At 39.2% G+C, this 17,540-nt stretch overlaps 1 protein-coding gene across 1 annotated transcript; it reads left to right on the forward strand.

The window, feature by feature from the left end:
• Nucleotides 1-1,018: 1,018 nt before the first annotated feature.
• Nucleotides 1,019-2,770, forward strand: LOC110719605. The gene has a single exon (XM_021898609.1). The coding sequence runs from the start codon at nt 1,019-1,021 to the stop codon at nt 2,768-2,770; it is 1,752 nt and encodes a 583-aa protein (XP_021754301.1).
• The last annotated feature ends 14,770 nt before the right edge of the window (nt 2,771-17,540 follow it).

Below are 17,540 nucleotides of genomic sequence, written 5' to 3' on the forward strand. Positions count from 1 at the left end.
CTTCAGAGTCGAAGCTTCACTGTGTTCCAAGGAGTATATTGTATCTTTATTATTTATTTTAGGCTTCTTGTATATATGTTAAGTACATTGTTAATTGATAGGATTTAAGTGGATTTAATTTCAGTTTAAAAAGATTTTATTTTCTTTTCTTTAACGAGATTTAATTTTATATTTTCGGAAAAATATCTTTTAAGTAAAAATATCTTATTTATTAAAATATTTTCTGTTCTGATTTTATCTTAACATTTTGGAAAATCTGACTTGGTAAAACTATTTTTAAAACGGCTTTTACTTGGTAAAGGAGTTTGAGAAAATAAAGGAACCACTTCCTTATTGTGTGCTTCAACTTGCTGTCCAAGCATCCACGAACTGCACTTCCTTATTTCATGGAAGTTGTGGTGTAGTGGGAGTTAAGGCAAACGTAAGGTTTTCATTTTCTTTCCTCCTGTATAAATAGGATTAGTTTTCTGTTTTGAAAAACACTTGAGCATTATGATTCTTAGCTTTTCTTAAAGAGTCAAAAATCCACTTAAGTCCTTGAGTGTCTTTGTACTTAGCATCTTAGAAGTTTTATCTTGAGTTGTATTGGGGTAGAGTTTGGGTAAACTCTAGAGTGTGAAATTGCTTTGAGTGAAGCAAGGAGAAAGAGAGAGATTCGAGAGCTCAACTGATTGAGGGATCAGTTGAGGGGGAACTCAAGTTCGTAGAGGAACTTGAGTTTAGAGTCTTAATTTGTAATAGGTTGTTTGCCCTATTATTATTAAGAGTTGTGATTAAAATCCCTTGTGGTCGTGGTTTTTCTTCTTGATTAGGGCTAAGAAGTTTTCCACGTAAAATCTCTCTTGCACTTTAAAGTTTTTGTTTAAGTTTCTTTAAGAATTCCGCAAAAATTACCCTAGTTCCTCAACAATACAATTCACCCCCCTCTTTTATTGTTCATTTGAGTCAACAATTGGTATTAGAGCAGGTTCCTCGAAGAAATTAGGAAACCCTGACGAGTTAAGTTCCTGGAATCAAGATGAACAATCACGAGAAACTGGAAGAAGGTTACTCTACGCAGCATCCTCCTATGTTCAATGGAAAATTCTACACCTATTGGAAGAACAGGATGGAGATTTTCATCAAAGCCGACAACTACCAGGTTTGGAGAGTGATCGAAGTTGTTGATTTTGAAATTACCAAAACTACTGGTGAAAATGAGGTAGTACCTAAACCCATGTCTGAATTTGATAAGGAAGATTTTGAGAAAATGGAAATCAATGCACTTGCTGTTAAATTACTTCATTGTGGACTTGGACCCAATGAACACAACCGTGTTATGGGTTGTAAAAATGCTAAAGAAATTTGGGATTTACTTCAAGTCACTCATGAAGGAACTAATGAAGTGAAACGTTCTAAGATTAACTTGCTTATGTCAAAATATGAACGGTTTGAAATGCAACCAAAAGAATCAATTCAGGAAATGTTAACTAGATTTACTAACATTACTAATGAGCTTGTTTCTCTTGGAAAGAAAATCCCTATTGATGAGCAGGTCAGAAAAGGTCTAAGAAGCCTCCCCCAAGATGAGAGATGGAGAGCCAAGGTAACAGCCTTACAAGAAACAAAGGACTTCACAAAGTTCAATATTGAGCAACTTGCTGGTTCCCTCATAACTCATGAGTTGCACCTAGGAACAAGCAACAGTGAAGGAAACCGAGGAAAAGGCTTGGCTCTCAAAGCTGGAGATCAAGAAGACTCTGAAGTCGATGAAGAAGAGGCTGCTATGTTGGTGAGAAGGTTCAAAAGAATGTTCAACCGAAACAACAAGTCTAGGAACTTCACCAAGAAACCCTCTACTTCAAAAACTGACTCTGGTTGTCACAAATATGGATCTCTAGAGCACTTTATTCGTGAGTGTCCACTTTTGGATACAGAGAAAGGTAAAGGGAAGGTAAAGGAACAAGTTAAGAGCAACTACAACAAAACTCCTTTCGATAAAACATACATTAGGAAGGCTATGATTGCTGCCTGGGGAGATTCTGAAAGTGAGGATGAAGAAAAACAACCTGAAGAAGAAACTGCTCATCTATGTCTGATGGCCAAACGTGATGAAAAGGCTTACAACGATGAGCTTGCTAAAGAGGTATTCCTTGATCCTAATGTGCTTAAAAATTATACTAAAGATGCTCTCATTGATTTAGTGTTTGAATTGGAAGATGACTGGACTCACACTAGTATTCGTCTAGGTGAATGTCAAAAGGCTCTCAAAGTCTGCAAGGAACACAGTACGTGGATTGAGAATCAACGAACTGATGTTCAAAGTAGATTTTTTGAACTTTTTGACAAAAATCTTCTCTTAAAAGAAATGAATGAGAAACTCAAGTTTGAGAATATCATGGTTAATGTAGAACTGACTCAATACAAACTTGCTAATGCTGAAGTGTCTCCAAGTTCCTCCTCTGAATCTTTGCCTAAATTTAATGAGGATTTTGAAAAATTAAAATATGATCTTGACGAGTTAAGAATTGAAAAGGCAAAATTGGAGAAGGAACTTGAGTTTCGAAAAGAAAGAAACATTAGCCAGTTTGGAATTCCTAAGTGGATAGAGAATGCTCAAACCAAAAGAACTGAAGGTCTAGGACTCATACGTTCTAAGCATAAGGGCAAGAAAAAATATGTAGACCTGCCTAGTTATAAAGTATGTACCTTCTGTGGTAAAACTGGTCATCTTGTTGCCACGTGTAACAAGAAGGAACAGTTTGTTAGCAAGAATGTTAGGCAAGTTTAGGTAAAGAAATCTGATATTGTTTCAACGTCCAAGGAACCTAAGGAAACCTGGGTTCCTGAATCTAACCAATAAGTTCTTTTGCAGGTCCTAGTGAGGGGGAACAACACGTGGTAACTCGACAGTGGTTGTTCAAAGCATATGACAGGAGATAAATCAAAGTTTCTCTCACTAGAGGCCTATCCAGGAGGAACTGTGACCTTTGGAGACAATAAAAAGGGTGAAGTAATTGCTAAAGGAAAAGTAGGAAGGTCCAGTTCTCATTCAATAGAAAATGTACTTTTAGTCGAGGGTTTGATGCACAATTTGCTGAGCATATCACAATTTTGTGATAAAGGAGACTCTGTAAGTTTTACCTCTGATTCATGCAACATCATTAATGATAAAACAGGAAGGGTTGTTATTGAAGGAACTAGAAAAGGGAACACATACATTGTGGATCTAAATTCTGTTTCAAGGAACAACCTTACCTGCTTGAGTGTCATTAATGATGATCCCTTATTATGGAATAAACGTTTTGGACATGCTAGCTTCTCACTCATGGATAAAATTAGAGCAAGGAACTTGGTTATAGGGCTTCCCTCAGTCAAGTTCCTCATACAACATATCTGTGATGCATGTGTGAGAGGCAAGCAAGTCAGGTCTTCTTTTAAAAGCAAAAACATGGTCAGCACCACAAAGCCATTGGAGCTAATTCATATGGATTTGTGTGGTCCCATGCGTGTTCAAAGTAGAAGTGGAAATAAATATGTTTTAGTTATTATTGATGATTTTTCTAGATTAACTTAGGTGATTTTTCTGTCTAGCAAGGATGAAACTTTTGATGAATTTGTGTCCTTTGCTAAAAGAGTACAAAAGTCAAGTGGAAATCAAATTATCCACATTCGATCAGATCATGGAACTGAGTTTGAGAATTCAAGATTCAATGACTTTTGCAAAGAAAATGGCATGGATCATAACTTTTCAGCCCCAAGAACTCCTCAATAGAACGGAGTTGTTGAAAGGAAGAACAAGACTCTAGAAGACATGGCAAGAACTATGCTCATAGCAAGTGGTCTTCCAAGGAACTTCTAGGCTGAAGCTATTAATACTGCATGTTATATTATTAACAGAGTTATGATGAGACCAATCATCAATAAGACTCCTTATGAACTGTTTAAGGGCAGGAAACCCAATATTTCTCACTTTCGAGCTTTTGGATGCAGGTGCTTTGTTCATAATAATGGGAAAAGGAACATAGGAAAATTTGATGAAAGAAGTGATGAAGCTGTGTTCCTTGGCTATGCATCAAATAGCAAAGCTCACAGAGTTTACAATAAAAATACATTGTGTGTAGAAGAAAGCATTCATGTGATATTTGATGAATCTAATATGTTTATGAATGTGCAGGAACAAGACAATAATGATTATGAAATTGGTATGATTAGAGACAGGGAAGAAGATGAAGAAACCTCCAAGCAAACCAAGGAAGTAAGAGAGGAACCTAAGCAAGAACATAAAGAAAATGCTGAAGTTCCTAATCAACAAAACCCGGAGGAACAAGATCATGGAGAACCTGACAACAAGAAAAATGGAGAAGAAATTGAAGAAGAAGTGCCTCAAATAGGAGTTCCTGCCAGAGAATTTCAACCAAAGCCATTCAGATATCGAGGCTCTCATCCAACAGACCTTATTATAAGTGATATTTGTAGAGGAACTCAGACCAGATCACATTTGAGGAACTTCTGTGCCTTTCAAGCCTTCCTATCCATTATTGAGCTAAGGAATCATGATGAAGCACTAAAGGATGCTGACTGGATAATTGCCATGCAAGATGAACTCAATGAGTTCAAGAGGAACAAGGTCTGGCATATTGAAGAAAAACCTAAACACAAAAAGGTTATAGGGCTCAAGTGGGTATTCAGGAACAAGCTGGATGAACATGGAACAATTGTGAGAAACAAAGCAAGACTTGTTGTGAAGGGCTATAATCAGCAAGAAGGTATTGACTTTGAAGAAACTTTTGCTCCTATTGCTAGATTAGAAGCTATTAGAATCTTAATTGCTTTTGCCTCTTTTATGGGTTTCAAACTATATCAAATGGATGTTAAGTGTGCTTTCTTAAATGGTTTTCTTGAAGAAGAGGTGTTCGTGGAACAACCTCCTAGTTTTGAAAATCCCCAATTTCCTAATCATGTCTTTAAGCTTGATAAAGCTCTTTATGGGCTGAAACAAGCACCTAGAGGCTCTCTAAGTTCCTTCTTCAAAATGATTTTAAAAGAGGTAAAGTAGATAAAAATTTGTTTTTAAAATCTGAAGGAACTGACTTACTAGTTGTTCAAATATATGTTGATGATATTATTTTTGGAGCAACTAACGAAAACTTGTGTAATTACTTTGATGAGCTAATGAGTGGTGAATTTAAGATGAGCATGATGGGGGAACTCAACTTCTTTCTTGGACTACAAATCAAACAAACTGAAAGAGGTATTGCAATTCACCAACAAAAGTATGTCAAGGAACTGCTGAAGAAATATAACCTTGACCAAGCAAAGACCAACCATACTCCAATGGGAACAAGCACAAGGTTAGATGAAGATCTACAAGGAACTAGTGTAGATCAAACCAAATACAGAGGTATGATTGGATCCCTTTTATACTTAACTGCTAGCAGACCTGATATTGCATTTAGTGTTGGCTTATGTGCAAGGTTTCAATCTAATCCTAAGGAGTCACACCTTACAGCAGTAAAAAGGATCCTACGATATCTCAAAGGAACTGACCATCTTTGTCTCTTCTATCCTAGAAGTGATACTTTTGATTTAAAAGGTTTTGCAGATGCTGACTATGCAGGAGATTTGGTGAATAGGAAGACTACTTCAGGAATGATTCAGTTTCTCAGGCCATGCCTAGTTTCTTGGGGATCCAAGAAACAGAACACGGTGGCCTTGTCTACTGCTGAAGCTGAATATGTAGCAGCTGCTGCCTGCTGTTCTCAAGTACTTTAGATAAAACAACAACTAAGAGATTATGGTATGAAATATAATTGCATTCCTATCTATTGTGATAATACTAGTGCCATATGCATTTCAAAAGATCCAGTTCATCATTCTCGTGTGAAACATATTCACATAAGGCATCATTTCCTTAAGGATAATGTGGAAAAAGGCTTAATTAAGTTAGATTTTTGTGAAACTGAAAATCAAATTGCTGACATTCTTACTAAGCCTTTGAGCAGGGACAAGTTTGAAAAGATGCGCATGGAACTTGGTATGATACAATTGAGTTAAAAGGACCTCAAATTCCCCCAAGGTATAAGTCAATCATTCATGCATTATATGTATCTTACACAATATGAATATGTGAAAACAAAGTCCTAAGCATTAGAATGTATGGCATTACATATGGGATTTTGGCTGTATGTGAAGAAATCAAATTGCATTTGGCATGTCTATGTTATAACAAACTATGTTGATTTGTTCCTAGTTCCTTCGAAATAATCTATAAGATTTTGTTCTATCTTTTTGAGAATTAATTAACTAATCAGTTGATTAATTTTATCTCTTAAAATCTTATCTTTTATTTTGAATTATTCCTCATTGCTTATCTTTTAAAATTCAAATTCATCTCTCATAAATTGTTGATTAAATACCCGTGACTGTTTGCATTCAATTCAAAGTTTCTGATAACTTACCTAGACCTTTCATGTCAAATCACATTAATTCTTTAAATTGACCAAGTTAAAAGTAATTTCTCTATCCTTCATCAAACGACACCTGCACTATTCAATTTACCTTCCACATTCTTCCACCGACCCTTTTATCCATTAAAATTTCACCCCTATAAAATAACACCAAACCCTACACACTGTTCCTCACCTCCTCACTCTGTAAAATACACCCTACATTTTACCGATTCAGCAAATTCACCCATGGATGTTTCACCAAAACCTCAAGTTACCCCTCAAAAAGATTCACCCATGGATATCGAGCAAGAGAATCAAACAAAACCCTCTGTTGAAAAACCAATGAACTTGCTTGCTGATTCAAAGAAACGAAAGCTGGAGGAACTTGAGGATCAGGGCTGGGAGGAATTAGGAGAAAGAATTCAGTTGGAAAAATCTCCATTTCAAAAGAAAATCGAAGCAAGCTCTGAACGTTTCATTCATGGTATCTGCATCAACTTGCCATGGTGTGAAGTAAGTAAGTATTCTAAATTACTTGAAATCTTAGAGGCTCAAAATTGGGTGCAATTGTTTAGTGAAAGTTACAATAATGTGCTTGCTCATGCTCCTTTGAACGAATTCTGTGCAAATTTTAAGAATTATGATGGTGTTTGTGTATCAAGAGTTAAAAATAAGAAAATTAGTTTTGATGCTGATTATTTATGTGCTATCTTTGGAACTCCGAATGAGGGGTTTAATGAATATTTTAAAGGAGCTACTGATAAAAGTGTAGGTGATGTGCCCATAAAAGATATTGTGGAATCAATTGGTGGAAAGGTGTCTAAAGTCCAAACAAATCATAACCCGTTCTCTCCCCTTCAAAAACTGTTGTTTATCTTTGTGCATTTAGCCATTGTTCCAAGAACTCAGCACAGGCATGAGGCTAACCACCTTGATGCTATGCTGATGTACTGCCTTGAAAACAAAATACAAATCAATTTCCCTTCCATCATTATAAAACACCTCATCCACTGTCTTGCAAACCATTTGAAGGTTGGATATGCAAATCTGATCATTACTCTCATTGAGAGTTTTGGTATTTCTGTGGAGAACTGTGAACATCTCAAACTACAAACCAATCATTTTGTTCAACCCAAAACCCTGGAAAGCAGAAACCTGCATGTAGTTGATGGTGTTACCCAATTTCTTCCTAAAACTCCTAAGGCTAAGGAAGGAGTTAAGATTCTGACTGAGGAAGAGGAGTTGGACAAATGGCTGGAAGAAGAGGAAAGTGAGGGAGAGGAAGAAAAGAAGGAAAAAGAAGAAAGTTCTGAAAAGAAGGGCAAAAAAAGTAATGCTTCTGGTGCTAGGAAAATGAAGAGCATTAGGTTGGCTGTTAAGCCAAAAGCGAAAGCTGAGGCTCCATCTGCTTTTGTGGATCTCAGTGAGGAGAAAACCTTTGTTCAGGGGGAACATGGCATATTTGTGCAAGAAACTGTCACTCGTTCTACTCCAGCAAGTGCAGGTACAAGATTTGCTACCTTTAGTTCTGTGAGTTCCACCTTGGAACTGAAGGCACTCAAAGATGTTGTCAAGCTGCTGTCTGATGCTCAACCAACTTTGCTTCTGAGGATTGGAGCTCTTGAGAAGCTAGTAGGAGACCTGGTGCATGCTTCTAAGGAACTCACCTCAGCAATGAAGGAAAGCACTTCAACTCTCTCTTAAGGTCAGGCTGAGTTGTTGAAGAAGCTGGAAGAGATTGTTGTTGAAGAAGAAGTTGCTGAGGAAACAGAAGAAGAGCACAAGACCCCAACCCCTACAGCCTAATCCTATTTTCTGTCCATCTCATCAATCAAACTATCTTTTGATCTTGGTCTGTATTAAACTTGGTTTATTTTGCTTCTTTTGGTCTGTAAACAATTAAACAGGGTATTTTCTTTTGTTTTTGATGTTCTGGAGGGACCATCAGTTTGTTTATATGGATGTTGCTTGCTTGCTTTATGACTATTTGCATACTATTTCTGCCTATATGTGCTTTGTTCTATGCTTTGGACACAAACCATTAAAATGGTGCTGTGTTTAGATATGTATATTTGTGTGCATTAATTTTGATGAACGCCAAAAGGGGGAAAAGAAGGCAAACTCAATTGTTGACAAGCTCTCCATCCGTTTATAATAGAAGGTATAACTATAACTTTCATTCAATTCCTTGTTTAAATTTAGCTAGTTCATTTTTTTACGTTTTTCATTTCTGATTGTCTTTTAAAATTTTTATTTTGTGAGTTTGCTTAGGTTTGTCATTCATCAAAAAGGGGGAATATTGTTGATCTTAAGTTTTGATGATGACTCAAGGAACCTAAGAAAACCCATAAGGGCTTTAACTTTTGTCTATTAGCTTTGTTGTACTTGACAGGTTCTTATATGCAACGAAGTTCTAGAGTCAGAACGGAGCATGGAACAAGGTCTAAGGATGAGCTGTGGATGAGCATAGAAGACAATCAGAAGCCAAGTTCCTTGAGTGAGGAACTGAAGCTTCAGAGTCGAAGCTTCACTGTGTTCTAAGGAGTCTATTGTATCTTTATTATTTATTTTAGGCTTCTTGTATATATGTTAAGTACATTGTTAATTGATAGGATTTAAGTGGATTTAATTTCAGTTTATAAAGATTTTATTTTCCTTTCTTTAACGAGATTTAATTTTATATTTTCGGAAAAATATCTTTAAGTAAAAATATCTTATTTATTAAAAGATTTTCTGTTCTGATTTTATCTTAACATTTTGGAAAATCTGACTTGGTAAAACTATTTTTTAAACGGCTTTTACTTGGTAAAAGAGGTTGAGAAAATAAAGGAACCACTTCCTTATTGTGTGCTTCAGCTTGCTGCCCAAGCATCCACGAACTGCACTTCCTTATTTCATGGAAGTTGTGGTGTAGTGGGAGTTAAGGCAAACGTAAGGTTTTCAACTGCTTTCCTCCTGTATAAATAGGATTAGTTTTTTTGTTTTGAAAAACACTTGAGCATTACGATTCTTAGCTTTTCTTAAAGAGTTAAAAATCCACTTAAGTCCTTGAGTGTCTTTGTACTTAGCATCTTAGAAGTTTTATCTTGAGTTGTATTGGGGTAGAGTTTGGGTAAACTCTAGAGTGTGAAATTGCTTTGAGTGAAGCAAGGAGAAAGAGAGAGATTCGAGAGCTCAACTGATTGAGGGATCAGTTGAGGGGAACTTAAGTTCGTAGAGGAACTTGAGTTTAGAGTCTTAATTTGTAATAGGTTGTTTGCCCTATTATTATTAAGAGTTGTGATTAAAATCCCTTGTGGTCGTGGTTTTTCTTCTTGATTAGGGCCAAGAAGTTTTCCACGTAAAATCTCTCTTGCACTTCAAAGTTTTTGTTTAAGTTTCTTTAAGAATTCCGCAAAAATTACCCTAGTTCCTCAACAATACAATTCACCCCCCTCTTGTATTGTTCATTTGAGTCAACACATGGACTCCTTGAAGTGCTTAGGGAAGTATTTTAAGAGAATAGGGTGGCTAGTGTTTAGGCTAAAGAGAGAGAAGAGAATTATTTGATGATCAAGCTTGTTGATGCTTGGAAAAGGGGTGATATGACCTCTATTTATAGAGAAAAAAAGAAGGGTCGAAAAAACAAGATAAGATCCGAAATAAATCGGAATAAAACTCGATAGACAACAGTTTTTGCGGTTTTTGTTTTTATCATATCTTTTGATCCAGAAATCGAAATAAGATGAATAAGATATCATTGGAAAGATCTTGAAGTCTAATTTCTTACCCAATTATAATAAGATTAAATATTTTTTAGAATAAAAGATATGGACAAAATAGTGGGACAGTGTCAGTTTTGGATAGAGTTTGACATTTTATTCATATATTTTTCGTTATAGCTTGGAATTGATATTATAATATATCATTGGAAAGATAATTTCAAGGTCTATATAACCATATAAAATTTGGATAAAAAATATTTGGCACGAAAATAATATATATATCTTTGAACGTCTTTCAATTCGGATAGAAATACGATTTTCAAAAAGAAAAGTTTTATTCAATTTCAAACACTTTAATCTTATTTTTTCAAAACGGATAATTAAGATCTTTTAGAAACTTATAGAAGCTTCCAATTAATCCTAATTGGTTTAGGAATGGTATTAAATAATTTGGACTCTCCACATGATCATTGGGTCGTAGGTAAGGTGGGCTTAGGTTCGGTTTGAGCTCAGTTTAATATTTTGACCATAACTTATTTGTTATAGCTCGGATTTGGGCTTATAATATATCGTTGGAAAGTTATTTTAAAGCCCCATCCAAATATTTAATCATTGGACCCAGATTATGGACCAAAATAAACTGTATTAAAAGTTTTTATAAAAAGTACATGAAATGAATGATTTTAAAGGACACGAAATGAATTATTTTGGGTTTAAAGGCACGAAAAGAGGAAAATAAGTTATGGTTTGGGGAAATGGGATAGGTGTTTGGTTTGTTTATGAAATGGAAATATGTATTTAAGCACTCCAAGATTAAATACTCAACCCGACCAATAATGGCGGTAAAAGGTTGTTCATCATCGGGTTTGGTTTTGGGGAGACATTTTTTGGTGTCTACACCAGGCGACATTACTTTTGGCCTATCCTGGAGTTGGATGCTATGGAGATGGTTAAAAAATGTGATAAGTGTCAAAAATTTGGCAAGATGATCCATCGTCCGGCCACTGACCCGACGGCCATCCACACTCGTTTCGGGGTGCCTATGTCTATTATTTTTTACAATGGTCCTCAGTTAGAGACCCCTCACCTGAAGACTTGGTTAGGAGATCAAGGGATCTCCAATTATTTTGTATCAATCGACCGACCCCAAGAAAACGGCCAAGTTGAAGCCTTCAACAAGTTAATCTCAGACGGTATAAAAAAGAAAATTGAGAGAGTTGGCGGGCTATGGGCGGATGAATCACCAAACGTCCTATGGGCCATCAGAACAATAGCAAAAGGGGCGACTGGAGAAACCCCATTCCTCATGGTGTACGAGGCGAAAGCTATCTTGTCTATTAAACACTATAAGCCGACTCTTCGGATTATGCTATATGATGAAGAGGCAAATTGGGAGGCCATGCGCCTGGCATTGGACTCACTCTCAGAGCGCAGGGTCAATGCTGCCTTGCGCCATGAGATCTACCGTCTGAGAATGACTTGAGCTTACAACAAAAGAGTACACAAGCGCCCTTTAAAAGTTGGGGACTTTGTGTTACGGAAAATGGAGGCAGTCGGTAGGGCGAATGAACAAGGAAAGTTAACCCCAAATTGGGAAGGCCCCTACCAAATCTACGAAGATGTAAGAGGCGGCACCTACCGCCTGGAAACACCAGACGGTAGGAGGCTACCCAAAACTTGGAATTTAGATAACCTGAAGAAGTATTACTTCTGAAATTTTGTAAAGTTTTTGACTTGTTAATGAAATTTTACCTTCATTTCATACTTGTCTTTATTTTCTTTATTTTGAGCACCTACTGCACAAAGTGCAGAAGGACCATGCTCATAGAAATGAAGGATTCCGCCTGCACTGTGTGGTATCGGATCCTACTTACCCTTTATGGTACCACCTGTACAACGTACAGGCGGACCGAATTTTTTACTACTGACGACGTTGGAGTATCGCCAGCACAATGTGCAGACGGCCAACGTCGAGATTCTGCGAGCTACCACCTGCACAATATGTAGACGGCTAAGCACACTCTTAAACTTAATATAATTTAGGGACCATCGGCCCCAACAGCAGACGCCCAAGAAAGGACCCAACTGCACCAAAACAGTCTACCAAAAACCTATCCTTAAGCTATGTTAATAACTTAGTAGCTAAACTAATGTCCAAGTGATGAAAGGCCAATGGCCGGATGATAAACTAAGTTTTTAACTTAGCAGCTAATTATCATTTATTTAAAGCTAAATCAATGACTTAGTGGCTATTTAATTCTTTAAACGAGGCTAATGGCCGGATGAATATTATTTAAACTACCGTCTGCTCCAACATGAGTACGACTGTCCGCTCCAACATGAGTAAGGCAACCGGCGACGTCCATTCGGGCGAATTCATCGAGGAGAAGCATCTCCCATTTGGGTGGCACATTACTCTATGAAAATAACAAGCGGCCCTATCGAATGCGCTAAGGCAGTGTTCGCAGTCGTTTGATTTAATATAACTTGAAATCTAAAAAGCACCAAGTCTTTCGCCTGTTCTAGTACAGACGGATAACGGCTAATGTTTCAGGATTAGAGGCTATCTTACCGCCTGTCCTTGTTATGGGGTAAGGCAGGCGGACCAATTTGTTTTTAATTAAAATGTTAAGTTAAAGGACTTAGCAATTTTTCTATACTACTCGAGGCCTTTGGTCGGATGCATTTAAGAAACCATCTGCTTTATATGTCCGTTTGCCGCTTGGTTTGGGGCAATCACCATAGTGATTGATTGACTCAGAAACCATTTATACTCTTTAAAGTATAAAAATTTCTAAGTTAATCAATCCATGTAACTAAAACCAAGCGACATCCGGCCAGAGGCAAGAACTTTGCATACTATACACGTTAAAATATTTAACCAAAATTCTATGCATGAAAATTGAAAGCTTTAAAAATTTTAAAGCATAAATACCAATATAAATAAAATCGGTGAAACGACCGGATGCTTCATAGAAATACAGCCGTCAAAATTGACGACTGTAAATGTTAAACTGGCAAAGCCAGGGATTGTCATGTTACCCGACCCCTCGGTCGGTAAAAAATACATTGAATACTCGGCACATAGGCCGGAAAAGAAGAATAATTGGCCATCCATCCACAGAAAGAAAAAACAGAAAGCTTAAAGATCAGGGGAGCTTCTCAGCATCGTCATCCGCCTTGTCCTCCGACGCATGCTCCTTGGACTCCTCATCCTCCTCCTGATCAGACGAGCTGCCTAACGAGTTGGACTCCTTGGGGGCATTCTTGGCAGCCACCTCCTTCTCGGCCGCCTCTTGTGCTTCCCCGAGGAGTCGGGCATTGAACTAGTCATTTGCCTTATCAAGTTGGGCCTTCCAAGTCTGATAATTGGCAAACGGTTGCACAGCTTCCCAGGCCGCACGCATGATGACCTCATTGTCATCCATCATTTGTTTGACCAAGACCTGTTTCTCCTCCTGCATCAAGGACCTATACTTGGTCCGGAGTTGGGTCTTCTGGTGTTGTAGCCGCCCTCGGAGTCTCTTGACCGTCTCCCCAAGGTTAGAAGCCTTGGATTCCGCCTCCTTGAGAGTCTCCAGCTTCTCCTCAAGGCCCTTGACCTGCTACTGGAGCTCCTTCACCCTCTGCTTTGCTGCTTCCAAGTTTTGTTGGTTTTGCAGATTTGCTGACGCTTGGGAATACAACATATCAAGTGTCAGAATATCATTTTGAGCAATCACAAACTGAGCTTTGTCCAGAGTAGAGGCGGCCCGAGCATTCGCTGCCTTTACCTCCCTAGTCTTCTTATTGAGTGGCCCTTTAAGACCGCTCACGCGCAGCATAGCCTGCAGTCGTCCAAAGCAAGGAAATTCATCAAAAACCATTCTGCAGAAACATCAACCAAGTCATAAGATGAAGTCTTACCTCGCAAAGAAGCGCCAGTATGCCATCAGATCAAGGGTGCCGACTCCTCTGACGCCAGCCTTGTCCTCAGGATCAAGCGTCCTAGACATCCGCCTGGCCATCTGAAGGACAGTTGGTCTCACTGGAGCATCTGTCAATACAAATACAATTAAGTTAAGATTTTTTTAAGACAGTTGCACTTCTTGAAATGTATGGTTGGATGGTCGGATGACTTACCTCCTTCTCCCCTTGCGGCTTCGCTGCTGCCAGCAGTGGTGAGTGGCTGCTTGCCATTCTTTGACGCTCATTGTTGAGCGTCCGGCTTTGTTGGAGTTTGAGTAGGGGAAGAGGTTCCCGTTCCCTTCTTCGGCTTAGTGGCAATGGGTTTCCTGAGATTCTGGGAAACGTCGCCAGCCGATTGCTTGCGGAGTTTGGGATCCGGCTGAGAAGAGGGGGCAGGCTTTGATGAGCCACCCTCAAAATAATTCTAAGTGTGAGACCTTGAGACAAAATACACTAAGTAATTCATTGAAAAAAAATTTCAAGGACTGAACAGTTTGTTACCTTAAAAGTGCCGCTTGGCGGCTGCTCATTCGCTTGCTTGAGGTTCGAGCGGTAGAAAGCGGCAAAGATAGCCGACTTCTTGTGAGAGGGAAGCTTGGCCATTGCTATGTCTGCAACAAACAACAAAAAATAGTTAGAAATGAAATAAATAAGAAACAATGTGGGTAGCAAAGCTAATAACTTTAAGCGGCCAGCTACCTCTCGGCATCTCAATACTAAGGGCCGCAGGCGGCTAAGTATGTCCCGTCCGAGAGCCACTCAAATCGGGGAATATAACTTTGGGGGGGGGGGGGGGTGACTTCCTTGACCCCAGTCTCGTTGTTCATTCGGACGACTACAGTAAAAAGGCCCCGATTAAAATCTCCTCCTACGCCGGCTTGGGAACAGGCGGAAGGGTTTTCTTGCCAGCTAGGAGGAGCGGATACTGGGTTCAACGGTTGTACCTCTTGTTCTTTTGTAAGTCTAGGGAAAAGACTATGTAAAACTTTGTTCTCCAATCCTTCCACTTGTTCTCTTTCCCAAAGTCATCATATAACGGGTATGACTGGTAAGAGTTAACCAGCCGATCCCGCTTGGATTTGGAGTCCTGCTCAAATAGTGCACGTGAGAAAACGCCTCAAAGCTGGGCTCCACCTCCAGCATCTCACAACGTAGCCTAGAATGTTGACCCAAGAGTTGGGGGCTAGTTGCCAAATACCGAGGTAGTATCTGTCCAAAATCCTCTCCATAGCCGGATGGAGAGGGAAGCGTGGTCTTGCCTGGATGGCCGCCTCATAGCAGCCGAAGCACTGGTCACCATAGCAGGCCATCTCAGGCCAGGTGACCATGTCTATAGCATCCAACACGGACAAAATGAACCCATGTTCCATGACATGGGTAGAAAGAAACTTGGCAAGATCATCCTTCATGATCTTCCGCCTGCCTTTGGGGACATGCAAATAATAAGGCGTACGTTCATGCCACTTGGAAGCAGACGACTCCTCCCAGCCCTCTCTCTTCTCAACGGAAAGGGACTCTCTTGCAGCTTTGAGGTTCGACTTCGCCTCCTCCGAGTCAAGGGGGAAGCAGTTGGAGGATGATGATGCGGAGTTATCATCAGAGTTTTCTTCGGAGCTGGGGGCCTGTCGGCTAGTGCCAGCAATGTCCTCCCCCATCTCATCATCCGGCACCGATCCTCTCGGCCCGGGTTTCTCATACTCTTCGTCGCACTCCTCCAAGAATGAGTCACTGGGATGACGAGTCTTACTTCAGAGACAGGCGCCCTAATGGAGCCGTCTGAAAAAACAGTCTTACTTTCCGAATGGTACCAAGAACCATCTGTCCTATATCTCCTTGTCGTCTGCTTTGTTCTAACCATCATGTCCTACAGGGGCACAGACACTGTTGGATTTGAAGATGTACTTAAAGGAAAGTTCTCGAACGAGCGTTCTGCACTCCTAGTTCAAGATTAAGCTGTCCCCGGTGACCGGCTGATCGCTAACCAAGGTCGTGCCGGGTGCGTTTGGGAAACCATTTTTCATAAAGAAAAAATGCAAAGAAATAAGTAAAGAAGGGATCATGCAAGTACCTTAGAAGAAGGTAAAAAGAGGCGTTGGTCTGGGACGTCTGGTTGAGCAGGTGAACTAAGATGGCCGACTGTCGGATGCTGAAGAAGTCAAAGTCTTTGCAAGTCAAAATTCAAAGATTCTCCCAAAGATTCATGAAAATGTGAATGCAAGGGAGGTGAACCCCTCGATTTATAGAGGGGGTAAAATTTTCAGGGTAAAACCCTAGAACTAAGTGAACAGTGAAAAGTAACTTTTTGGCCACTCACAGTCACAGCTTGACACTTGTCACAGGCGTCATGTGCCGAGCACGTAACCGCTGTGAGGGGCAAATGATTTGGGTATTTTATACCCAACCAAGTGGCCTAACCAGAGTCTGACATGTGTCACTGGAAGGGGCGCCACCTTTGACCTTCCAGATGGTGACACGTGTCAAGAAGATACAACCCCTGATTTGGGGTATTTAAGGATCCAAAGTGGACCAATTAGAGGGCGACACGTGTCGCCCTAAGAGACGCCCAAATGGCCTCTCAGGATGTGAGACACGTGTCACTCAGGTATCACTTTGGAAATGGCAGCCTTCAAAGGCCCAAACTTTAAGGCGCCGCAAAATCTTCGGAGGCGGACCACTAACAAGGGTCGGACTAGGTCGTTGAAACTAACCCTACCCTAGGCCAAACAAAATTTATAAACACTTAACTAACCTAAATACAAGTATAGAGGTAAGTCAAGGGTCAAACCCAAAGGAACGGTAATGTCTAGTGCTTTCGATTTGGGTGCCTAAGCTAGGTCAAAGACGAAGGAAAGAAGGTGACACTAACAACTACTTAAACGAAGAAACCGAACAAATAAAGTGCTAGGGATTAGGATTCACAAATAATAGCAATGAACATAGCAAATTGGGATAGGAAGTCGACTAAGTCAAGCAATGCGAGGGAAGATCAATCATGCAACAAAAAGAGCATATCAAGCTATTCTCCTAGAGGTCTAACTAGCGTCAAATACGATAAACTCTAGCTAGGAAACGTCACAAGACACCTCAATCGTGTAAATGCAATCCACAAATCAATGGTCCGTATCAATGTGAACTTACAATGCAATCTAATCTGAATAACTAGGGTGATCAAGCCTAAATTAAACACACACATGCACATAATCAATTAACCAATTTAAACACATCATCAACTCCATCAATTTCCCCCAATCTACATCGATCCATCACATAATATAAGCTTCACCATCACCCTAGCAAGGAAACTACTCTAACAACATCATCAAATCAACAAACAACTAAAGGAATCAAGAATAAAAAAAATATGAAGAACAATTACACTAATCAAAGATCAAACATCAAAATCCAATCAAATCAAATAAAACAAACATGAATAAACTAATCAAAACAATAAATGAGA

This window comes from Chenopodium quinoa, unplaced genomic scaffold, assembly GCF_001683475.1.
Source record: "Chenopodium quinoa cultivar QQ74 unplaced genomic scaffold, ASM168347v1, whole genome shotgun sequence".
NCBI lineage: Eukaryota > Viridiplantae > Streptophyta > Magnoliopsida > Caryophyllales > Amaranthaceae > Chenopodium > Chenopodium quinoa.

Coding starts and splice junctions, on each gene's coding strand:
- LOC110719605 (XM_021898609.1), top strand. CDS start 1,019: ATGAACAATCACGAGAAACTGGAAGAAGGTTACTCTACGCAGCATCCT.